Source organism: Plasmodium yoelii (assembly GCF_900002385.2).
Source record: "Plasmodium yoelii strain 17X genome assembly, chromosome: 6".
Taxonomy (NCBI): Eukaryota; Apicomplexa; class Aconoidasida; order Haemosporida; family Plasmodiidae; genus Plasmodium; species Plasmodium yoelii.
This window is the reverse complement of record NC_036178.2, coordinates 34,332-60,652: the sequence shown is the minus strand read 5'-3', so window position 1 is coordinate 60,652 and position 26,321 is coordinate 34,332. Positions and strand designations below refer to the sequence as shown.

Below are 26,321 nucleotides of genomic sequence, written 5' to 3'. Positions count from 1 at the left end.
TACAATATGATATGCCTTCTAAAATATATACTTTAAAACAATAAAATACGGAAATATTCTACATTGATTTAAAGGATTCTTATTGAGTGCATTAATTGTTCCGTTGTACTATATAGTTACATAGCAGTAACAATAATAATAGTAATAACAATAGATAAAGTATTAAATACGAACATATGTATTATGTTTATTTGATACACTATATGGGTATAAATTCATTATATATATTATTAAAGGTGTTATCAGATTAAATTGTATGTATACAAGATCAAATGAAATATTATAACATTTATTTAAGTATGCTTTAATGCGATACATTAGACTACCAATACCAAGGAAAATAATATTAATAATTCTATAGTTTTACATTATAGAACTAAATATGGTTTATTATAAAATGTAAAAGCAAACTATATATTTATAAAAGTAATAATTCTAAGTTATTTTAATATGTATACATGAATTAAAAACTTTAATGGTAGAAAATATAAGAAATATTAAACTGTGTAGAATAGGTAAATTTTATATGGATATATCCTTGTCTTAAAAAAGCATACGTCCCTTATCTCTCCTATCTAAAAGGACAATAATCTAATAACTCATAGTTTTCTATTACAATTAAATTTCATCAATACTTATTTATGTGTTATATATTTAAAATTTCCTAAGTATTATTTTAAAAACGACCTACATATAAAAACTTATTTAAGCTTATGAATAGCATAATAAATATGGGTTCTGTGCTAATTGCCGCTTTAACGATGGAAAAATATGGAAAACATTATAAAATTATTAAATAAAGAATACTTCTAAATTGGAATATATAGGAATGAAAATAAAGTTATAGAACTGATTAAAATTAATTATGAATTTATATACATTCATTAAAAACAATATAAATTTATATAATTTGCATATAGATGTAAGTAAAATAACTTAATTTGAAAATACTATAATTTTAATAAAAGTGTGGTTTATTGTATTATAAACAAGTATTTAAATATTTAATATATTTAAAAAAATGACTATTTATATACTTTAAGGATTATAGTAATAATAGGATTTTGCATTTTTTAGATTTATACAGCATTAAATTTTTTGAAGGACAATCATCAAAACATAAGATATAAATATATTCCTTTTCTATGTTCTAACATACTTTAAATTCTTTATAGAAGGATATTCATTTTTATAATAAACTTATACCAAATGTTAGTAAGAATAGTATTTATTGTATAAAATGCATCATATATTTAATAAAAAGTTTATTAAGCATCCCTCTATTTAAGGTAACTTAGCTAATTAGGATAAACACAAATAAAGCCTTTTTTTAGTAATAACATTATTTTATTATTCCATATTAATTTAATTATTGAAAAACATATAATATATTTAACTACAGACAGTTGTTATATATTGGATTAAACATTTGCGTCACACATTTGGTGTAGTACATATAAACGAACATGCCTCTACTCAATTTACAAATCAAAAATAAAACCCATTATAATGAATAAGCAAGTGGTATATGCATTTTTTAATAATAATAGTTTCCTTTACATTTTTTTATATTGCATTACATATAAATATCATTAAACTTTATTTTAATAATTCGCGTTTTTGTTAATTGTTTTTAAATGGTTTTTTAGTGTGAACAGTTCCAGGAAGTAAGGAACTCGCTTCCCGATCAATTGGACAGTAGTGGAAATTATCAAATTAAAAATGAAGATTTTTTAAATAATTATTGTGATAATAAATGTCAAAATGAGTTCGATAAAATTAGTGCTGGATGTTTATATTTGTTTGATGCGTTCTTTGGGAGTTTAGAATCGTTTAATTCTGTTGTAAAAAGAAACACCAATATTGTTGATTACATTTTGATATGGTTAAGTTATATGTTAAACCTTACCAAAATTGGAGACAACGACAGTATAAACCCTTTTTATGAAATATATATATATACTGGTAAGAAGTATAATGAGAAAATAGATGGTGTTACTGCTTATGAAAGTTATAAGAATCTTATAGAAAAAAACCACGATTTGATGAATATTAATGACATGCATAAATTTTATGAACCATTTAAAATCTTATGTAATATGTATATTGAATTTAATACACAGAGTCCAAATTGTGAGAAATATTTGGATGATGCCAATAAGTTTGTTGAAAAATATGATGAACTTAATGAAGATTATAATAATGGTAAAGACACCTCCTATAATCAATTATTATCTACATTATCAAATGATTATTGTAATTTAAAAAATAAATGTAATCAATTTCCAACTCTTCCAACATATTCACGAAGATTCGTAATAAAAAGGACACTAATTCCAATTGCATTTATGATTGTTGCATTATCAATTTTCTTGGGAATTGAATATAAGGTAAATAATAAATCAATTAAACAATATATTCATCACTGATTAATTTGTGAATATAAATAAATTATACATTTTTTAAAATTTTTATATTAGTATTCGTCACTTGGATTTCGGAAACGATCTCAAAAACAATGTTTAAGAGAAAAAATAAAAAATATAATGAAGAAAATGATTCATTAATATATGATTCGAATATTAATAATGATTAATATATGTTAATAAGTTGTCTATTGGGAAGTAATTTTTGTATAATTTTTATATAGTTTTTATGTTGTGGAACCCATATTCGGGTTAGGGCTAAGTATTATATTGCATTTAATTTTTTATAATTTAAACACTAATTTAATATATGTATCATCCCGTATGTTTAATTTCGAGATGAGGTTAAAAATATGTACTTCCAAAGGAGCATTGTCATTAATATGAAAAGGGGTACATCACGTTTGTTCATAAGTTATAATATATATAATTGAGTGTTAATATATATTTAATATGATTAAAGTAAAATAACTATATTACATATATTAATTCATATTATGCTATATCATAATTGTCTATATTAAAGTTAATATATTGTTATATTTAATTATGCATATCATAATATGTTTCTTTATTTAATGAAAAATTTATTTAGTGAAACTTATAAATTGTGCTACAATTAATTTAAATTATACTGTGCCAATTGAAATGTAATAATGGCATTATATATGAGGTTGGGTATTATTATAATTCGATTCATTTAGAACAATTGCCTACATTATAATATACCTTCATATTAATGATTATATTTTTAATGTTAATTAAGCATATTACCAATATATAATAGATATTCATAAAATATAGATGCATGGGATATCGATCGATAATCGACAATACAACATTATCTATAAAATATTATTATGTATCTAAGATTTTTTTAATTTTTAATTGTAGTTACTATTATCTTCTTGTATTAATAGAAGTTGCTTCATACGCTTTAATTTATTTATCATAAAGGTAGAACATTATATTAATCACTATTAATTTGTAAACTTTATAGTTTTGAGGTATAAATATATTATATTTTAAAATATTTAAAAAATAAAATATAAATATATTAATAAAGTTTAATATTATAGATATGATGCATTATTATACCCCTATAAATATAATATAATAAATTACTCTACTAGTAACTAATATTGAAATATTGTTTTATTGTGAAACCTTCATATAATTAAATATTAATTTTATCGAAAAGACATAATAATACATTATATATTTGTTAATGATCCAATTTGGAAATTTTAGTTTTATATTCTAAAAATATGGATTAATGGAGAAAGGGTTAAATACTTAATTAATATTAAATATCATTTTATTATTCCATATTATATTATCATAGTTTTTTGTAGAATTAATAAAATATAGAATTATTAATAAATTATTTGAATGTATATACATTGATAACTAAACAAATAAAACATATAAGATAAAAATGAACTAAGTAAAACATTTAGCAAATATTTATTTAATTTTATATATTAAAATAGCAATATATCTTATCTCTCTCCTCTTAAAGTGAAATATAATAACCTAATTAAACATAGTTTTCTATTATACTTTAAAATATTAATAATATATATTTATATGTTAATATTTGCTAAGTATTATTTTAAAAATAATATGCATTCAAAGACTTATTTAAGCTTATAGATACGGGTTCAATGCAAATTGTTTTAAGAATGGAAAATATGGCAAAATATATTATAAAATTGCACAATAAGATATACTTCTAAATTGAAGTATATAGGAATAAAAATAAAGTTATCGGACTCATTAAAATGGATTATGAATTTATCTACATTCATTAAAAACAATATAAATTTATATAATTTGCATAGAGATGTAAATAACATAACTTAATTTGAAAACATTATAATTTTAATAAAGCATTGTATATAGTATTAGAAGCAAATATATAAAAGTTTAATATATTTTAAGGATTATAGTAATAATATAATTTTTATTTTTTAGATTTATACAGTATTTAAATTTTTGAAGGACATTCATTAAAACATAAGATATAAATATATTCCTTTTCTATGTCCAAACATACTTTAAATTCTTTATAGAAGGATATTCATTTTTATAATAAAGTTATACCATATGTTAGTAAAAATAGCATTTTTTGTATAAAATGTATTAAGCAACCCTCTATTTAAGGTAATTTAGCTAATTATTATTAATGTAACTTTTCTTTGTAATAATATTATTTTATTATTCTATATTAATTTAATTATTGAAAAATTTATAGTATATTTAACTACAGGCAGCTGTTATATATAGGGTTAAAGTATTTGCGTCACATATATGGTGCATCGTATATAAAATAGCATGATTCTACTCAATTTACAAATCAAAAATAAAATTCCATCATAATGGATAAAGAAGCGGTATATGCATTTTTTAATAATAATAATTTCTTTTACATTTTTTGATATTGACAATATATAAATATCATTAAACTTTATTTTAATAAAGCTTTTAATAATTCGCGTTTTTATTAATTGTTTTTAACTGCTTTCTTAGTGTAAAACGTTCACTCCTTTAAGGAACGTGATTACCAATTCGGACAATGTTATAAGCTATCGATTTGCAGATGATAGTGATTACTGTACTGATGTAGAATGTGAGAATGATACCGATAGATTGAATGCTAGATGTTTACATATTTTTGATGAATTCTTTAAGAATAAGTCTGCGTTTGAAACGGAGGCAAAGGGAAACATCTATATTGTTCAATACATTTTGATATGGTTAAGTTATGTGTTAAGCCTGATCGAAAGTAATGAAGCTGACAATAGAGAGCATTTTTATAATACATATATAAAGGATGATAAGTATAATAGTAATAATATAGATTATATTGCTGGTTATAAAGGTTATAAGGATCTTATAGATAAAAATAATTATATTTTAAGTATGGATATGAGCATTATATCTAAATTATATGATGCATTTAGTACATTATGTGACATTTGTATTGGGGTTGATGCAGAAAGCTCAAATTGCGATAATTATTTAGAAAAATCTAAAAGGTTTGTTGAAATATATGATGAACTTAATGAAGATTATAATAATGTTAAAGGCAGCCCCTATAATCAATTATTATCTACATTATCAAATGATTATAATAATTTAAAAACTGTATGTAATGGTTTTCCATCACTTCCAACATATCCACGAAGATTAATAATAAAAAACATACTTATTTCAATTGGATTTATATTTGTTGCCGTATCAATTTTCTTGGGAATTGCATATAAGGTAAATAACAAGTCAATTAAACAATATATTCAGCACTGATTAATTTGTGAATATAAATAAATTATACATTTTTAAAAATTTTTATATTAGTATTCATTATTTGGATTTCGGAAACGATTTCAAAAACAAAAATTAAGAGAAAAAATAAAAAATATAATGAAGAAAATGATTCATTAATATATGATTCGAAGATTAATAATGATTAATATATGTTAAGAAGCTGTCTATTGGGAAATAAATAATTTTTGCATAATTTTTATATAGTTTTATGTTGTGGGACCCATATTCGGGTTAGGGCTAAGTATTACATTGCATTTAATTTTTTATAATTTTAATACTAATTTAATATATGTACCATCCCATATGTTTAATCACAAAATGAAATCCAAAAGCCCAAATATGCAACCAAGGAGGGGTATAAGCTAATATGAATGGGGTTGTATAACATTTTTTCACAATTTATAATATATATAATTTAGTGTTCATATCGATTTAATATGATTAAAAAAATGTCTATATTGCATATATTAATTCATATTATGATATATCATAATTGCCTATATAAAAGTTAATATGTGGATTTATTGAATTATGCATGTCATAATATATTTCTTTATTTGATGAAACATTTTATTTAGTAAACTTATTATTTGTATCATTTTTTTTAATTTAAATTGTATTACGCCAACTGAACTGTAATAATAGCATTATATGAGGTTGGATACTAATTATATGATGATTCATTTGAAACGGTTTCCTACATTATAATATACCTTCAGGTTAATGGATATATTTATATTGTTAATTAAACATTTACCAATATATAATAGGTAGTCATAAAATATAGATGTATAAAATACCGATCGAGGTTCGACAACACAACGATACCTATAAAAGATTTTTTATGTATCTAACATTTTTAGTAATACAATAAAAATATACATATTAATAACTATATTATAGATATAGGCATACTATCCTTTTAACTTTCGATTATATATAGTTTCATTTTATGCTAATGTTTTAAATTCAAATTATAGAAATCGTTCTATATACATTAATTTATTTACTATAAAGGTATACTATTAGATTGATCAATATTTGTTTTTAAGCTTTATAGTTTTGAAGTATAAATAAATTATTTTTTAAATAGTTAAAAGAAAAAATATAAATATATTAATAAAATTTAATATCATATTTTATTATAATAATTATAAATAATATCATAGATATAATGATTTATTATTATATACTTATACATATAAACTAGTAAAATGCTATACCAATAAATAATACTGAAATACGTTAAATTTAGGAAGCATATACAATTATATATTAATGAAAAGTATATATAAAAAGTATGTAATAATTAATTTAATTTGAATTAATAATATTTTTATTAGGTTATTATATATATAAAATTCACAAATATATTGTTATTGCTAAATAACATATGTTATAAAATACTTGATTTAAAAACTATGAAACGAGAAAATATCATACATTGATTTAAAGTATTTTATTAAGAGTATTAATTATTTCGTTCTACTATACAGTGATATAGCAGTAACAATAATAATAGTAATAACAATAGATAAAGTATTAAATACGAACAAATCATTAAATTCATTTGATTTGAATACGTTGATATATATTAATTATATATATTATTAAAGGTATGATAAAATTAAAATTGTATGCACAAAACATCAAATGAAATAATACAATTCTAACAGTATTTTGTTAATGTGCTAATATTAGAATTAACAATACCAAGAAAAATAATATTAATAAATTTATAGTTTTTCATCATAGAAGTAAATATAGTTTATTATAAAATATAAAAGCAAACTGTATATTTAGAAAATAATTATAAGTTATTTCTAATGAACAATTTTAATATATATACATAATTTAAAGCTTTAATGTTAAAGAAATACAAGACATAATTAGCTATATAGAATAGGTAAATCTTATATAGCTACATAATTGTCTTAAAAAAACATACTTCCCTTATCTCTCCTATCTAAAATGCAAATATACCAAACTAATTACACATAGTTTTCTATTATACTTTAAAATTTGCATCAATAGTTATTTATATGTTAATAATTAATATTTACTAAGTATTATTTTAAAAACAATATACATTTAAAGACTTATTTAAGCTTATAAATACGGGTCAGTGCTAATTCTCGTTTTAAACCGTGAGAAAGATGTGCAAAATAGATTATAAAATGATCTAATAAGGTATATTTCTAAATTTAATTATATAGGAATAAAACTAAAGTTATTGAAAATGTTAAATATAATTGGAATTGATATATATTAAATAAAAATAATATTAAAATTATGTATATGCAATTAAAAAAGGGAACAATGCAACTTATTTTGCAAATGTTATAATTTTATAAAAATAAAAGCTATATAATATTAGAAACAATTATATAAGTATTTAATATATCTTTAAAAATCACTATTTATATACTTTTAAGGATTATAGTAATAATATAATTTTTAATTTTTTAGATTTATACAGTATTTAAGTTTTAGAAGGGCAATCATTAAAACATAAAATATAAATATATACCTTTTCTATGTTCAAACATACTTTAAATTATTTATAAAAGTATATCTATTCTTATAATAAAGTTATACCATATTTTATTAATAATAGTCATTTTTTGTATAAAATTCATTATATATATATTTAACTAAAATGTATTAAGCAACCCTCTATTTAAGGTAATTTAGCTAATTATGATAAATAGATATAGAACGTTTCTTTACTAATAATATTATTTTATTGTGTATAATAATTTAATTATTAAAAATTTATAATATATTTAACTACAGACAGTTGTTATTTATAGGGTTAAATTATTTTCGTCACATATTGGGAGCAGTGTATATAAAACAGCATGATTTTATTAAATTTACAAATCAAAAATAAAATTCCATTATAATGAATAAGAAAGTGGTATATGCATTTGTTAATAATAATAATAATAATTTCCTTTACATGTTTTGATATTGTATTATATTTAAATATCATTAAACTTTATTTTAATAAAATGTTCAATAATACACGTTTTTATTAATTGTTTTAAAATGTTTTCTTAGTGTGAAAAGTTCGAGAATGTATGGGAGTTTTTTCCCGATGAATTGAATAAAGGAGAATATAAATATAGTGATAATAATTTTTTAGATGGTTATTGTGACGATAATAGTTGTAGTACTGATTTAGGAAAAATGAATGCTGGATTTTTTTATTTGTTTAATGTACTCTTTGGGGATTCTGGTTTGCTTAATTCTCGTGAAACAAGTAACATCAATGTTGTTGAATACATTATGATATGGTTATGTTATATGTTAAACCTAAAGAGTACTAAAGATGGTAGCATCACCAATCTAAATAATTTTTATAAAGTAAATATAGAAAATCACAACAAGTATAATAGTTTCATTCAGCTTATAAAAAAAAAAAAAGAATTGATGAATATTTCTGATGATAAAGTGTCTAAACTTTATAAGTTATTTAAAATTTTATGTGAAATGTATACTAAAGTTGATGAAGACAATAAAAATTGCAATAACTATTTGAAAGATGATAATCAATTTACTAAAATGTATAAAGAAATTAGTAATGGTCATGATGTTACTAATGATAGGTCCTATAATCAAATATTGTCTACTTTATTAACTGATTATAATAAATTAAAAAATGAATGTAAACAGATTTCGTCCTCTCAACCAAAAGAAGCAGAACAAATTCTTGCACAAAGTTCTGAAGATACATCAAGTTCGTCGATAGGAAACAAATTAATTTCAGTTTTATCGATATTTGGTGCAATAGCATTTCTTTTAGGAATTTCTTATAAGGTAAATAATAAGGAAAATAAAAGTATAATATTTGAAAATTATTTTCATTAAATATATGCAAATGTTAAAAAAAAATTATACGCTTCTTAACATTTTATATTAGTATTCGCTATTTGGATTTCGGAAGCGATTTCAAAAACAAAAATTAAGAGAAAAGCTAAAAAATATAAAGAAGAGAATAAATCATTAATATACGATTTTAAGAGAGTAACTATTTAGGAATAGTAATAATTATTTATATATGTTACCAAACTGTCTATTGGGAAGTAATTTTTACATAATTTTTATATAGTTTTTATATTGTGGGTCAGGATCGTGTTTGTGGAACCCACATTCGGGTTAGGGCTAAGTATTACATTGCATTTAATTTTTTATAATTTTAATACTAATTTAATATATGTATCATCACGTATATTTAGTCAGAAGATGAAGTTAAAAAGTTAAAATATGCAACCAAAAGGGGAATAATCTAACATGAAAAGGATCAATAGCATATTTCCCATAAAGTATAATATATACAATTGTGTGTTTATGCCGATTTAATATGATTAAAATAAAATGTCTATATTGCATATATTAATATAAATGTTGGTTATATATGAATTTATATTATACTTTATCACAATTGCCTATTATATATGCCTTGATAACACAAAGCTATATGGAATTATGCATATCATAATATGTTTCTTTATTTTATAAAAATTTTATTTAGTAAAACTTATAACTTGTATCATATTTATTTTTATTTAAATCGTGTTATCCAACTGAACTGTAATAATAGATGTTCATAAAATACCGATCGAGAATCGACAATACAACATTATCTATAAAAGATGTTTTATGCACCTAACATTTTTAATAATCAATAAAAATATGCATATTAGTAAAAAATTAAATTATAGATATATGTATACTATCCTTTTAATTTTCGATTATATATAGTTTTATTTTATGATAAAGTTTTAAATTCAAATAATAGAGTTATTAATATATACATTAATTTATTTACTATAAAAGTATACTATTGGATTAATCACTATTAATTTTGAACTTTATAGTTTTGAGGTATAAATAAATTGGAAACATATATTTAAATAGTTAAAAAATAAAATATATGTATATTAATAAATTTTTTATCATATTTTGTTTTAATAATTATAAATAATATGATAAATAGAATAACGTAATATTATATACCTATACATATAAACTGGTAAAATATTATTCAATAACTAATATTGAAATATTGTTATATTGTGAAACCTTCATATAATTAAACATTAGTATTAATTTTATAGAGAAGGCAAATAATAATACATTATAAGGGTATTAATGTTATGTTTTTCTTAAAGGTCCAATTTTGAATATGTGGTTTTATATTCAAAAAAATAGATAAATAAAAAAACTGTTAAAGAATCAATTATGTTAAATATCATTTTATTATTCCATATTAACGCATATTATATTGTCGTTGTTTTACCATAGAATTCATAAAATATAGAATTTTTAATAAATCATTTGAATGATATACATTAACTATAACAGTAGAATATATAAATTAAGTATGTAGAATATTTACCGAACATTTATATAAATATATATATTAAAGAGCTAATATATCTTATCTCTCTCCTATTAAAGTGCAATATAAGAACCTAATTAAACATAGTTTTATATTATACTTTAAAATATCATCAGTAGGTATATATGTTTAATATTTACTAAGTATTATTTTAAAAATAACATGCATTCAAAGACTTATTTAAGCTTGTAAGTACGGATTCAGTGCAAATTGTTCTTTTAAAGAATGGAAAATATGGCAAAATATATTATAAAATTATCCAATAAAGTATATTTATAAAACGGAATGTGTAAGAATAAAAATAAAGTTATTGAAAATGTTAAATATAATTCGAATGGATATATATTAAATAAAACAATATAAATTTAAGTATATGCAATTTATTTTGAAAATACTATAATTTTAATAAAGCATTGTATATAGTATTAGAAACAAGTATATACGTATTTAATATATTTAAAAAAATAACTATTTATATACTTTAAGGATTATAGTAATAATGGGTTTCTTAATTGTTTCGAGTTTTGCAGTATATTAAAACAAAAACTATGGCGTTGTTTATTTTCCATATTAAAGAATGTGTATAAGAAATGTATTTTTAATTCGTTACATTGTTGCTTTAGTTTTTATAATAATGTTCGTATGAGTGTTATTAAGGATAATAATTTATGTAAAATTGTATCTATACACATATGGTAAAACATGTATTAAACATCCCCAAAACATGATAATTTATCTAAATACCATAAAGTTATTATATTGTCCCACATTATCTTTAAATTAATATTAAAAATGATAATAAAATGTTTAAACATAGACAATTTTATGCTATGTTCAATTATTTTGTCATTTATTAAGCGTAAAAAATATAAAATAATATGATGTTATATAATCTACATATTATAAACAAAATAAAATTGCAATGGATAAAACCCTGGTATCTGCATTTTTTAATAAAATTTGTTTTTCCTTGTATTTGTCGATATTATATAATCTATAAATTTCATTAACATATACTTTTATTATACTTTTTTAAATGTTCTCTTAGTGTGAACAGTTTGATACATTGAGAAAATATATACCCGATGAATTAAACATATCTACAAGTAATGATATTCATAAATTAGGGAATGCTAAGAATTATTGTCCTAATGGAGGTTCAGGGGGAACAGAATGTAAGAATGATTTCGATAAAATTAAGGCTGGATGTTTATGGTTGTTTGAGCAATTGTTTGTGGAAAATAACAAAAATACCAATACTGTTCAATACATTATCATATGGTTAAGTTATAAACTAAATCAAAAGACGTATGACGAAATCAAGGATCTAAATGATTTTTACACTAAATGTATAAAAGATAATACGCATTATAATAGTTGTAAACAAGGTGATGCAGATTGTAGTAAGAAATTAGATGAGAATACGGGATATACAAATTATAAGAAAATCATAGATGGAAAAAAGAATTTGTTGAGTACTAATATTAAAAATATGTCTAAAATTTATGATGCATTTAAACTATTATGTAACGCGTATACTGAACTTAATGCAGACAACACAATATCTAATAAATCTTTAGAAAATGCTAAAAAATTTTTTGAAAAATATAATGAACTTAATACTTCTGATATTGATGAAAATAGTCCTTATTATCAAGTATTGTCTACATTATCAAGTGATTATAATAATTTTAAAAGTTATTGTGATCGTAATAACAATAGTTGTAGCAATATTCCATCTCTTACCCCGACAGAAACAGAAGAAAGTGATATGCAAAGTTCTAAAGAGATTTGTGTTGTTACATCACCAAGCTTCTCGATAGTAAAAAAATTAATTCTAGCTTTATTAATATTCAGTGCAATAACAATCTTTTTGGGAATTTTTTTTAAGGTAAATAATAAGAAATTTAAAAATTATTTTCATTAAATATATGCAAACGTTAACAAAAAATCGTACACTTCTTAACATTTTACATTAGTGTTCGTTATTTATATTACGGAAAAGAGCTCAAAAAGAATATTTAAGAGAAAAGCTAAAAAAATAAAGAAAATGGATCATTAATATATTATTCGAAGAGTATTGACTATTTCAGGAATAGTAACAATGATTGATATATTTAAGAAACTGCCTATTTGGAAGTAATTTTTGCATAATTTTTATATATTTTTTATGTTGTCGAACTCATATTGTGGTTAGGGTCAAGTATTATATTGTATTTAATTTGAATAATTTTATAATATTTATTAGTTTAAGGAATTGTTTTCAAGGTTTAGGGTTATATTGAATTATATATATCATAAAATGGTCATGTTATGAATATTTTTATTTAACGAAACTGCTTATTTCCATTCTACATTTATGTTATATTTTATTTTTTCTATAAATGTATATGAATTTTTTTTAAAGGAAAGAATGTTTTAGTTGGTTTATTATAATGTTCACATATATGTGTATAAAAAATTATTACATCAACGTAACATTTATATTGAACCATTCTGTTCATCTTATTAATTTCATTACTATAAATAATATTAAAATCAAATATCACTTACAAATAAAGAATAAGTGATGATAGTATTTGGAATACAGAATAGTTTAAATATATGGGATATCCCACCAAATTTTAGCCTATGATGATGTTTATGTTTGTAAACAAAAAAAAGGTGATAAGAATTAAATGAAAGGAATATCATGAATAATAACAATTCGATTTGTAGTATTCACGAAATTAATATGTATAGATACATTCTAATATTAAAAGACAAACAAAAAATATATATAAAAACATTATAATATTAAAAGACAAAAAAATAATATATATAAAAACATTATAATATTAAAAGACAAACAAATAATATGCAAAAAAACATTCTTAAAACAAAAGAACATTTTATGATGATAATTTAAAGCAATTATTATGCACATAAACAAATCGTTTTATTAACATAAATTTTCTAATATTAGGCGGTGAAAAATATATATGAAATATATGTTATTTTTGAGGGGAAAAATTATTTAAAGCTTTTCTAATCATGCGTTTTAGGAAACTGGGGGCATAGCGATCAATCTAAGAAAAAAAACATAAATGGATGAATATATAAAATTTTTATATTTTTTTGCAAGTTATAGTATATATTATAAATGTGTACATTTATTTAAAATAATGTTTTTTAGTAATTGTTGAAATAAACTATTATGTTTCTAAAATTTGTATATTGATTACAGATTCGACATGGGTGACATCAAGATATTTGTCTTTTTTTTCAATGATATATCCAGCTATGTTAACAAATGTTTTTTTTAAGTATCCTTTTCTAATATCATCTTCAGAATTAATGTCAGTTTTGAATAAATTTGCGCTTTTTACGATTTCGTTTTCATATTTTTCATTGGAAGGGTTGTGATCATTTATATTTGCTGAAGTCATGACAATTATAGTTTTGTTTTCTGATATCTAAAAAATTAATAAAAGTGTATTTGAATAATACGAAAAATATGATTTATAATGAAATAGACGATGAAAGGTTTCCTTACTTCAAATTTTGCAGCTAAAGCATAAAAATATTTTTCACGAGACCATGGCCATTTTCTGGAACGTTGTTGTATTATTACTAAATTTGGAGTGTACACACGGGCAATTTTTCCTAATAAACATATTATAAAATTGCATATATATATAATTAAAATATGATGAGTTTGAAGATATGGGAAAGAATAAATAGTAACAATATTATGTTAATTTGGGTAATTATTTATGTTTTGTATACTTTTAACCGAGCCTATATACAAAAAATGATCACTATCGGGATCCCAATACTTGTTTATTATTTTATTATACTAATGGAAATAAAGAGAAATATATATATATATTATAATTATTTTTTAATTTCAATTTGGTTTATAACTTTTAATCCTGTTTGTTAATTGATACCATATCTGGATTATCAACTATATATTGTTTTTTTTCAACATTTGTATTATATTGATATTTTACATTATCAAAGCGCACATAATCAGTATAATATATTTTATATAATCCATAATCAACTATATTTGTAGTATGATATTCTAATTGTATTAAAGCTTCTTTCATAACGTTGCATGCATTTTTAGTTTCTTTGGGATCGTTACATAATAGGTGTATGTTCTTTTCATATACTTCTTCTGAACTATCATTGCTAAAAATGAACATATTTTTAATGTGTACAAAAATAAAGTTATTGTATTTTAATATTTTTGCAAAGACGTACACATTTAATATTTTCATAATGAAATATGTAATATATATTATATATATTGTTGTATTTTCTTACGTAGGATAAAGATTTGTTGATTTGGGTTTTGTATCTTTTTTTAAAGAAAGCTCGATTACAATGGTTTTATTATTCACACATAGGGGGGTGGTTAAAAGAAAAAAAACAATTTTAATATAAAACTTATTCATTTTTGAAGTTTACAAACAAAATATTAAAGTATATATCAGTATTTTTTTAATTCAAAATTAACTCGGAAATCTGTACAAGTATAATTAAAATTGAAGCTAATCATTTTCTCCAATAAAGTATAAAAACTATTATTTAAACGGTAAATGTGTTCTTTTATCAAATTTATAAGTTTAATATATTTTTTATTTAAATAATTCAACCACAAAACGACATCAATAACAGAAGCTTTCATAAATAATGAATATCAAAAATATTATGATTCACAATATCATAATATCTAAAAATAAATAACTTTAATTATATAATTGATATTTTTAAATATAGCATTATGAATACATATATTTTATATTTTTATGATTGATCAAACTCAATTTAAAATTTACAAAACAGTTCATTACGTATGGAAATACACATATACTTACATTAATAAATAAAATATCATAGTACTATAAATATTATATTAAATAATTTAATATGAGAAATGCAGTTAATTCTATATATTACTAATACTACTATAATAAGAATATTTTTACTTCATAATAATAGTATGATAAAATTTATATTATGATAATTACACATTTGTGATTTTTTTATCACTTTTAATACAAATTTTACTAAATAACACTTTTCTAGCAAAATTGTTAATTTTATAAAAATTATTTATTGGTATTAATATTGATGGCTATGTTTTTTGTAAATTAATAGAAATTATAATTTTCCTTTTAATAACAAAACATAGTATTATAAAGTTAAAAAAGATACAAATAAAATATGAAGTAAAATATGAAATAAAATATGAAATAAAATAATGAAACATAAAGTTGTAAAGTCAAGAAATACATAATGTAATTAATTTGTTTTTTAATTATAATATTCTTAATGGGTGGGTGTTAATTTTTTATGGGAGAAGATTATGTTTATGATTGATGTTTGATGGTTGATTATTTGTGGTTCTGGGATATTGTAATTACATTTTTTATAATTAAATATATTTATGATTGTGTATGATAATCTGGAGATGATGTGTAAATATAGAAGGAAAAAAGGGGTAGTATGATTAATATGAAATAGGTGATAAGATTTTTTTGATAAAGTATAATATATAGATTTAAAATTATTAAAATAGTATATTAGATATATAAATATTGGTTATATATGAAGTGATATTATGGTATATGATAATTGTCTATTATATAAAAGTTGTTAATCAGGGGGTATATTGAATTATGGAGATTATAATATACAATGGATTTGTTTGTTTGATGAAATATTTTATTTAGTAAAAGTTATTTTGATTTAAATTATATTACGGGAATATATGTTGTAATAATAGCATTATATGTGAGGGTGGGTATGAATTATAAGATGATTGATTTTGGATATTGCTGTCATTATATCTTGAGGTTGATGGGTATATTTTTATTGTTAATTAAGGACATATAATAGATAGTGATAAAATATAGGTTGATATATATATCTATAGGGAATCGACAATATGACGTTGTCTGTAGATATTAGTATGCTTCTAACATTTTTGAAGTTTTAATTGTAGTTACTATTCTCTTTTTGTATTTCATATTTGTATTAATAGAAATTGATTTATACGGCATAATTTATTTATCATAAGGTATACTAACACATTAATCACTATTAATTTGTAAGTTTTAATGATATGGTGTATATATAAATTGGAAATATATTATAAATGGTAAATTGAAAAAATATAAGTATATTAATAAAATTTAATGTTATAGTTCTAGTAATTATAAATAATATGATAGACAAAATGCGTTATTATTATATGCTTATACATATAAACTAATATTGAAATGTTATTTCATTGTGAAACCTTCATATAATTAAACATTAATATTATCGAAAAGACATAATACTGCATTATAAAGGTATCAATGTTATATATTTTGTTAAAGATCCACTTTGGGATATATGGTTTTATATTATAAAAATATGAGGAATGGAGAAAAGGTTAAAGACTCAATTCATGTTAAATGTCATTTTATTATTCCATATTAATGGATATTATACTATCAATGCTTAGTGAATCGTATTTAATTACAAACAACAGTATGTTATCATAGAATTAATAAAATATAGAATTTTCAATAAATTATTTGAATGTATATCCATTAATAACTATAAAAATATAATATATAAGATAAAAATGGACAATCCATAAAATGTACGAATATTTACATAAATTTATATATTAAAGGAGAAAATATATCTTATCTCTCTCCTATTAAAGTGCAATATAAGAACCCAATTAAACATAGTTTTTTATTATACTTTAAAATTTCATCATTAATTATTTATATGTTATATATTTAATATTTATTAAGTATTATTTTAAAATAAATCTACATTCAAAGACTTATTTAGGCTTATAAGTACGGGTTCAGTGTTAATTGTTGTTTTAGAGAATGGAAAAGATGGGAAAATGTATAATAAAATTACCCAACAGAGAATACATCTAAATTGGGATATGTAGGAATAAAAATCAAGTTATTTAACGCATTAAAATTATTTTTTAATTTATCTATATTAAATACAAATAATATAAATTTATATAATATGCATAGAAAACGGTGCATGTAACTAAATTTGAGAATGCTATAATTTTAGAAAAAAACATATTATATATTATAAGAAAGAATCATGTAAATATTTAATATATTTAAAAAATTACTATTTATATACTTTAAGGATTCTAATAATAGCTTTCTTAATTTTTTATATGTGTGCAGTATCTATGTTTTAGGACGTTGTTTATGTTCTGTATTAAAGCATGTGCATAAGTATACATTTTTTAGATTCATTATAAAAGTATATCCATTTTTATAATATAGTTATACCAAATGTTAGTAAGAATAGTTTTTTTGTATAAAATGCATCATATATATGGCAAAAGTGTATAAGCAACCTTCTATTTAAGGTAATTTATCTAAGTGCCATAAAATGAGTATAATATTTTAGTAATATTAATATATTATTATTTTACATGAAGTTAAAAATAATAATATGTTCAACGAAAGATAATTGATATGTAAATATCTTGAGTAAATATACCATATATTCTATGCAATATATATAAACATCACCCCGCATAATCTCCAAATTATAACAGAATTTCATTATGTCTTATAGAGTGGTATATATATTTTTTATTATATTATTCGTATGTTGCATTCATACAAATTATATTAATTTTAATTTTATTAACATTTATATTAATACATTTTTTGTTTAATTCGTAAAATATATTCGTAGTGTGATATAATTAGTGCGATTGATAATTATGTTGATGATCCGAAGAACTCGAAAGGATATAATTCTATTAGTCATTTTGATTATTATTGCCCTGATAGTAACTGTGATACTGATGAAAAAAGAGTTTGTTCTGGTTTTTTAGCATTACTAAAATTGTTTGAGCGTATTGATAATCATGAAAAATTAGAGAGCGATAAACTTGCTGAATATGCTATTTTATGGTTAAGTTATAAACTAAATCAAAAAACACAAAATGGAACCACAAAATTATACGATTTTTATAATAACCATATAAAAACAAATAGTAAATATAAAGAGCATATAACTGCTGGTGATAAGATTAATAATGATGTTATAAAAAATAAAATAAAATCGATGAATATGAATATTAAAGATATATCTAATTTTTATGATCCATTTAAATCATTATGTAAAATGTATATTGAAGTTGATGCAAATAACCAATGCATGTCATGTTTAGAAAATGCTGGAGAATTTTTTGAAAAATGTGAAAAAGTTAAAAATACTTTGGATATTTCTAAAGGAAGTTCTTATTCACAACTATGGTATAGTTTATCAAATGATTATGATAAATTTAAAGAGAAATATAATAATGTTAAGTGTGGTTATGTCTCATCACCTGTAGCTTGTCCACGAAGTTCAGTAACAAAAAATACACTAATTAAAATTGCAATTATATTTGTTGCATCATCAATTTTGTTGGGAGTTTCTTATAAGGTAAATAATAAGGAATTAAAAAAAATATTATATATATGTAAACATTAACAAAAAAATCATTTACTTCTTAACATTTTATATTAGTATTCGTTATTTGGATTTCGGAAAAAAGTTAAAAAACGTTTAAGAAGAAAGCTAAAATCATTAAGAAGAAAATGGTTAATTGATATATGATTCGAAGAGTAATGACTATTTCAGGAATAGTAATAATGATTGATATATGCTAAGAAGCTGTTTATTTGGAAATAATTGTTATATAGTTTTTATGTTGTGGAACCCATGTTTAGGGTTAAGTATTATATTGCATTTATTTTTTCATAATTTGTACATTAATTTAATATATGTTTCATTCTGTATGTTTAATAATGAGAAGTCCAAATATGCAACCGCAAAGGGTACTTCCATTAATATGAAAAGGGTCACATTACATTTTTTCATAAAGTATAATAAGTGTTCATTCTGATTTAATATAATTAAAAAAAATGTCTATATTGTATATATTAATATAGATATTGATTATATGTGAATTCATATTATGCTATATCATATTTGTCTATTATATAAATTTGTTTAATCTATGGTTATATCAAATTATGTATAACACCACATGTTTTTTATTTGGTAAAACTTATTATTTGTATCATATTTATTTGAATTTAAATTATATTTTAATAACCAAACAGTATAATAATTTTATATGTCAGAGTATAATTATAATTCGATTCATTTGGAACAATTTTCTACATTATAATATACCTTCATGTTAATTAAACACACTACTAATATATAATAGATAATCATAAAATATAGACGTATGGTATATTGATCGAGGTTCAACAATATAACATTGTCTATAAAATATTATTATGCTCATAACATTTTTTGAAGTTGTAATTGTAGTTAATATTATCTTCTTGTATTAATAGAAGTTGCTTCATACGCTTTAATTTATTTATCATAAGGTATAGTAATAGATTAATTACTATTAATTTTTAAACTTCATAGTTTTGAAGTATACATAAATTAGAAATATATCATATTTAAAATAGTTAAAAGAAAAAACATAAGCATATTAATAAAATATAATGTTATAGTTTGATAGATAGAATAGCGTTATTATTATATACCTATATATATACATATAAACTGGTAAAATATTATACTAATAACTAATGTTGAAATATTGTTATATTGTAAAATCTTCATATAATTATATATGAATTTTATCGAAAAGACACAGAATAATACATTATAATGATATAATTTTTATATATTTGTTAACGATCCAAATTGGGATATGTAGTTTTATATTTTAAAAATATGGGCAATGGAGAAAAGGTTAAAGACTCAATTAATCTCAAATGCCATTTCAATAACACATATTATATTATCATTGTTTAATGAATCATCATTTTGTAATCTTAAATAGCATTATTTTACCATATAATTAATAAAATATAGGAAATTTAACGAATTATTTTAATGTATATCCATTGATAACAATAACAATAAAATATATAAGATAATAATGAACATTGCAGAACATTTAACAAATATTTATCTAAATATATATATTAAAAGAGCAAATATATCTTATCTCTCTCCTCTTAAAGGGCAATATAAGAATCTAATACACATAGTTTTCTATTATACTTTAAAATTTACATCAATACTTATTTGTGTTATATATATTTAATATTAATAGAAAGGCATAATAAATGTTTAACATTTACTATGTATTATTTTAAAAATAATATAGATTCAAAGACTTATTTAAGCTTATAAATACGGGTTCAGTACTAATTGTTGTTTTAAAGAATGGAAAAGATGGGAAAATATATAATAAAATTAGCCAATAAGTTATACTTCTAAATTGGAATATGTAGGAATAAAAATCAAGTTATTGGACTCATTAAAATGGATTATGAATTTATCTTTATTCATTAAAAACAATATAAATTTATGTAATTTTCATAGAAAATGGAGCATGTAACTTAATTTGAAGATACTATAATTTTAGAAAAAACTATATTATATATTATAAGAAACAATGATGTAAATATTTAATATATTTTAAAAAATGACTATTTATATACTTTTAAACATTATAGTAATAATGGATTTCTTAATTGTTTCGATTTTTTCAGTATATTCATTTTGAGACACCATTTATTAAAACAAAAGATATGATGTTGTTTATTTTCTATGTTAAAGCATGTGTATAAGATGATATATTTTTAATTCGTTACAAAGTTGCTTTAATTTTTATAATAATGCCCATATGAGGGTTATTAAGGATAGTAATTTTATGTGTAAACTTATATACATATAACCTATAATGCACAAAATAACCTTAATTTATGGGAATTTAAGTTCCATAAAACTATTATATCGTTCCAAGTTACCTTTAAATTAATATTAAAAATGATAGGAATTTATTTAAACACAAACGATTTTATATTAGACTTCAATTATTTTGTCATTTATTAAGCGTAAAATATATAAAACAATATTATGTTACATAATTTACATATTATAAACAAAATAAAATCACAATGGATTATGATATGGTATCTGCATTTTTTAATAAAATTTGCTTTTACTTGTATTTTTCGATATTATGTAATCTATAAATTTCATTAAATTTTATTTTATAAGAGTTTCATTAACATATATTTTTATTATACTTTTATAAATTCTTTCTTAGTGTGAAAGTTTTGATATGGTAATTAAAAATTATCCCGATAAAACAAACAATTCTGAAGGATGTGATATTCATGATATAGATGGTATTGAGGAATACTGCGTTGATGAAGAATCAGGCGAAGGAGAATGTAAGACTGAGCTCGATAAAATAAATGCTGCATGCTTATGGTTGCTCAATGAAAATATTGCTAAAGGGATTGATGATTTAAGTAAAGAAAAAATTAATGTGTTTATTATATACATTATGATATGGTTAAATTATATGTTAAACCTAAAGAAAGATGACAAAACAAACCTAAATTATTTGTATACTAATCATATAGGAAAAAATGTGAATTATACTAATTGTACAAATGGTGGTAAAGATTGTAATAGTAAATTAAATACTAAAGCAGGATATAATAATTTTAAGGATATCATGGATAAAAGAAAGGATTTGTTGAACATTAATTTTGAAGATATATCTAAATTTTATGAAGCATTTAAATTATTATGTAAAATTCCTACTGAATATGATGAAGGCAAGCTAGAATGCACGGAATATTTAAAAATAGCTAAAGAATTTGTTGCAAAATATAATGAATTTAATATCGTTTCTGATATTACTGAAGATGATCCCTATTATCAAGTATTGTTTACATTATCAACTGATTATGATAATTTTAAAGAGGACTATAATGCTAGTTGTATGAATATTCCATCGCTTCCACCGATAAAATCAACACAAAATCACATACAAAGTTCTGAAGAGCATTCTGAACATGGTTCTGTACAAAATTCTGGTGTTACATCATCAAGCTTGTCGATAGTAAAAAAATTAATTCTAGCTTTATCAATATTCAGTGCAATAACAATTTTTTTGGGAATTTTTTATAAGGTAAATAATAAGAAATTTAAAAATTATTTTCATTAAATATATGCAAACGTTAACAAAAAAGTCGTACACTTCTTAACATTTTATATTAGTGTTCGTTATTTGTATTACGGAAAAGAGCTCAAAAACAACATTTAAGAGAAAAACTAAAAAATATAAAGAAGAGAATAAATCATTAATATATGATTCGAAGAGAGTGACAATTTAGGAATAGTAATAATGATTTATATATTTTAGGAAGCTGTCTATTTCGAAGTAATTTTTGCACAATTTTTATATAGTTTTTATATTGTGGGTCAGGGTTAAGTATTCTATTGTATTTAATTTTGAATGATTTTATAATATTTATTAGTTTAAGGAATTGTTTTAAATATATATAGAAAATAAGTTATTAAAAATATGTATAGGATAAGTTGGAGTTTTTAAGATTTAAATTAAGTCTAAATATGTAAGAAAAAATAGGGATGAAAAGGAGCAATAAAGAAATATATTTTAATAAATTATAAGAATTGGATTTGTGTTAATATAACTTAATGTTAAATATGTTGAACTATGGAATTTTTATATTTGATTGTTAAATTCGTGGTAAATATATTTAAGAGGTCTTATTAACTGTATCATAATTTATTATTATATAAGAAGTGTTAATCGGATTATATGATTCGATTGATGTATACATACCACAATATAAAGACATTTGATTTATTTGATGGGAGAGTTATTTGAATTTAATATATGATTCGTACCTTAAATAGAATATGTCTTATATGTGAAGGTATAAAATTATAATAAAATGGGTTTTAATAGATTGTTTATATTATATTTAAAGTAGACAACATTTTGTCTTTAATATTAATTAAATAAATTTCATATTATTATAATAGACAATCAAAAATATTGGTATATATTTAAGTTATATTCATATTATATTGATTATTTGAGTGGATAAAGTAAATGATAAGTATTTTATATTTGAGGATGGTGATCGATATATTTTATGATATTTGTATATTGATATAGAATTAATTACTAACAAGTTTTATGACAATAATAAAGTACGAAACATAAATTTTTAACGTAAAAAAAATGATCGAACGAATATTAAGGGGCAATCATAGAGAAAATGTAATTGAATTATAGCATTGATTTCATCACAAAATTGAATACATTGAATATATTTTAATTCAAACGGAAGAGGAAATTACATACTAAACAATAATTTTTAAATTGGCCAAAATTTTGCGATGGTAATTTAAGTAGGGATTACATATAAAGATAAATTAATTTGATTAAAATATCGATTACAATATTAAAGTGTTGAAAGAGTTATATTGTTGTTTACTAGATCAAATGCGTTGTGCTAAGTTTAGGATATTTGTATATGCAAGTCCTCTCTCTTTTTTATCGTTGGTAAAGTCGGTAGAATTACTACTGTCATAAATCTACGAAAAAATTTGATAAATAAAATATGTCAATATTTTGTGTGTGAATATCATAAAATATATGAATTATAAAGTAGATTTTCGATAAATGTTAAAATGAGAAAAAATGATTATTTTTTGAGATTGCTTACAGCGTTGATATAAGTAACTTGAACGTTATCGTCCCCTTTTTTAACTACAAATCCGGCTATGTTAGTACCCAATTTGGTTAATGCTTCCTCAGGATCTATGTCAGTTTCGATTGATTGTGTATTTTCTAACATTTCTTTCATATCAGTTTCATCATCGATTTGACCAAGATAATTTAGAGCTCTTGAAGGACAAATAATTACAGTTGTGTCATTTGATTTCTACAAAATTAATGAATACAAAACATATATGTATTGTGTAAATTAATGTATAATATGTATAATAATATGAATAATGGAAAAAAATGCCCTTACTTTAACTCTTGCGGCTAAAGCATATTTTTTTGTGAGGGGTGTATAATTAGGATCTATGCTAAGCTTTTCAAGGACGATTAAATAATTGCAGTATACACGAGCAAGCTTTCCTAAAAAAATGATTATTTTGGATATATAAATGAAATATTATGAATATAAGAAAACGTTAATAAAAATGGTAAAGAACATTAAACTTGAAAGGTGCGTAAATAGTGACAAGCAGATATTAAATTGATTGATTATTTTTTATGTACCATTAATAAACTTTTCATTGGGTTTTTTGTTATGATTGAAATCCCAGAGTTTCCTTAATACGTTAGAGTACTAATGAAAAAAAAATGTGGATATGTATAATAATGATTATTTAATCTGAAGTTATTTTTATATGTTAAGTGTTGTTTGGTATTTGATACGTTAGAGGCAGATGGGATCGTAAGATGAAGTCTTCCAATATCCATATTTCCAATTTTTTTAGAATATATAATTTTGTCTCCATTTTCTGTAGAATGGGTCGAATAATCGTCTATACCCGTCTCAGAAAGTTTTATTAAAAATTCTGAAGCATCGTTTGCGTGATCCAATGCTACTAAAGCTTCATCAAGGTCTTCACATGTCAATTCTGGGAACTCTTCAAATCTTGGATTCGAAATATTATTGGTGAAAGTGAGATTATTTTTAATGGGTAAAAAAAAGAAAGAAATGAATTTATAAAATGGGATTTATAATATTTAATGATTATGGATATTTATATTGCATGTATATTGTATTTATATTATATGTATATATTTTTCGATATTTTCATACAATGGTTTTTTGGGGGCGGGGTTGGCGTTAATAGTAACATCTGAAGGGTGCCCAGTTGCAAATGTTACATTTTGTGTGTATCCTGCGAGACTTAGAAGTGGCAAAGCGATCTTAATATAGCCTTTATTCATTTTTGGATTTGATAATTAAAATGTTTTAAAAAGTGTAAAAAAAGGTTATATTAGTAGATTTGAAATGGAAGGAAAAGAATGTGCACGGAATTTATAAAAAAATAATACTTAATCAAAAATAAAAAGTAAATTTATATAATTATTTAAATGAACTCATTGCAAGGTGAGAAGAATAGCGCACACAAATTATAAAGCACACAAAACATTATGATTTTAAGGGTTCAGAGGTCATGGTTATATTGAATTATATATATCATAATACGTTCATTTTATTAATATTTTTATT

The 26,321-nt window shown here is 21.2% G+C and overlaps 8 protein-coding genes across 8 annotated transcripts; 6 read left to right on the top strand and 2 right to left on the bottom strand.

The window, feature by feature from the left end:
* Positions 1-1,509: 1,509 nt before the first annotated feature.
* On the top strand, positions 1,510-2,567 carry PY17X_0600171 (PIR protein; the record flags this gene model as incomplete). The annotated part of the gene is made up of 3 exons (XM_034637441.1): positions 1,510-1,524; positions 1,650-2,390; positions 2,481-2,567. The coding sequence occupies 3 exons, from the start codon at positions 1,510-1,512 to the stop codon at positions 2,565-2,567; spliced, it is 843 nt and encodes a 280-aa protein (XP_034493415.1).
* Positions 2,568-4,807: 2,240 nt separating this feature from the next.
* PY17X_0600161 (PIR protein) lies at positions 4,808-5,873 on the top strand (the record flags this gene model as incomplete). The annotated part of the gene is made up of 3 exons (XM_022954929.1): positions 4,808-4,822; positions 4,959-5,696; positions 5,787-5,873. 3 exons carry the CDS (start codon positions 4,808-4,810, stop codon positions 5,871-5,873), a joined length of 840 nt encoding a protein of 279 aa, XP_022810797.1.
* Positions 5,874-8,661: 2,788 nt separating this feature from the next.
* Positions 8,662-9,768, top strand: PY17X_0600151 (PIR protein; the record flags this gene model as incomplete). The annotated part of the gene is made up of 3 exons (XM_034637440.1): positions 8,662-8,676; positions 8,820-9,578; positions 9,682-9,768. The coding sequence occupies 3 exons, from the start codon at positions 8,662-8,664 to the stop codon at positions 9,766-9,768; spliced, it is 861 nt and encodes a 286-aa protein (XP_034493414.1).
* Positions 9,769-12,085: 2,317 nt separating this feature from the next.
* On the top strand, positions 12,086-13,208 carry PY17X_0600141 (PIR protein; the record flags this gene model as incomplete). Its single annotated transcript, XM_022955659.1, has 3 exons — positions 12,086-12,100; positions 12,212-13,054; positions 13,143-13,208. The coding sequence occupies 3 exons, from the start codon at positions 12,086-12,088 to the stop codon at positions 13,206-13,208; spliced, it is 924 nt and encodes a 307-aa protein (XP_022810891.1).
* Positions 13,209-14,156: 948 nt separating this feature from the next.
* PY17X_0600131 (fam-a protein) lies at positions 14,157-15,608 on the bottom strand (the record flags this gene model as incomplete). Its single annotated transcript, XM_034637439.1, has 6 exons — positions 14,157-14,231; positions 14,388-14,618; positions 14,699-14,808; positions 14,932-15,001; positions 15,096-15,342; positions 15,478-15,608. 6 exons carry the CDS (start codon positions 15,606-15,608, stop codon positions 14,157-14,159), a joined length of 864 nt encoding a protein of 287 aa, XP_034493413.1.
* A 3,155-nt stretch (positions 15,609-18,763) lies between these two features.
* Positions 18,764-19,809, top strand: PY17X_0600121 (PIR protein; the record flags this gene model as incomplete). Its single annotated transcript, XM_034637438.1, has 3 exons — positions 18,764-18,778; positions 18,898-19,635; positions 19,720-19,809. The coding sequence occupies 3 exons, from the start codon at positions 18,764-18,766 to the stop codon at positions 19,807-19,809; spliced, it is 843 nt and encodes a 280-aa protein (XP_034493412.1).
* A 2,381-nt stretch (positions 19,810-22,190) lies between these two features.
* PY17X_0600111 (PIR protein) lies at positions 22,191-23,394 on the top strand (the record flags this gene model as incomplete). Its single annotated transcript, XM_034637437.1, has 3 exons — positions 22,191-22,205; positions 22,343-23,218; positions 23,308-23,394. The coding sequence occupies 3 exons, from the start codon at positions 22,191-22,193 to the stop codon at positions 23,392-23,394; spliced, it is 978 nt and encodes a 325-aa protein (XP_034493411.1).
* Positions 23,395-24,561: 1,167 nt separating this feature from the next.
* Positions 24,562-26,035, bottom strand: PY17X_0600101 (fam-a protein; the record flags this gene model as incomplete). Its single annotated transcript, XM_034637436.1, has 6 exons — positions 24,562-24,657; positions 24,789-25,007; positions 25,101-25,210; positions 25,355-25,424; positions 25,514-25,736; positions 25,905-26,035. 6 exons carry the CDS (start codon positions 26,033-26,035, stop codon positions 24,562-24,564), a joined length of 849 nt encoding a protein of 282 aa, XP_034493410.1.
* Between the last annotated feature and the right edge of the window lie 286 nt (positions 26,036-26,321).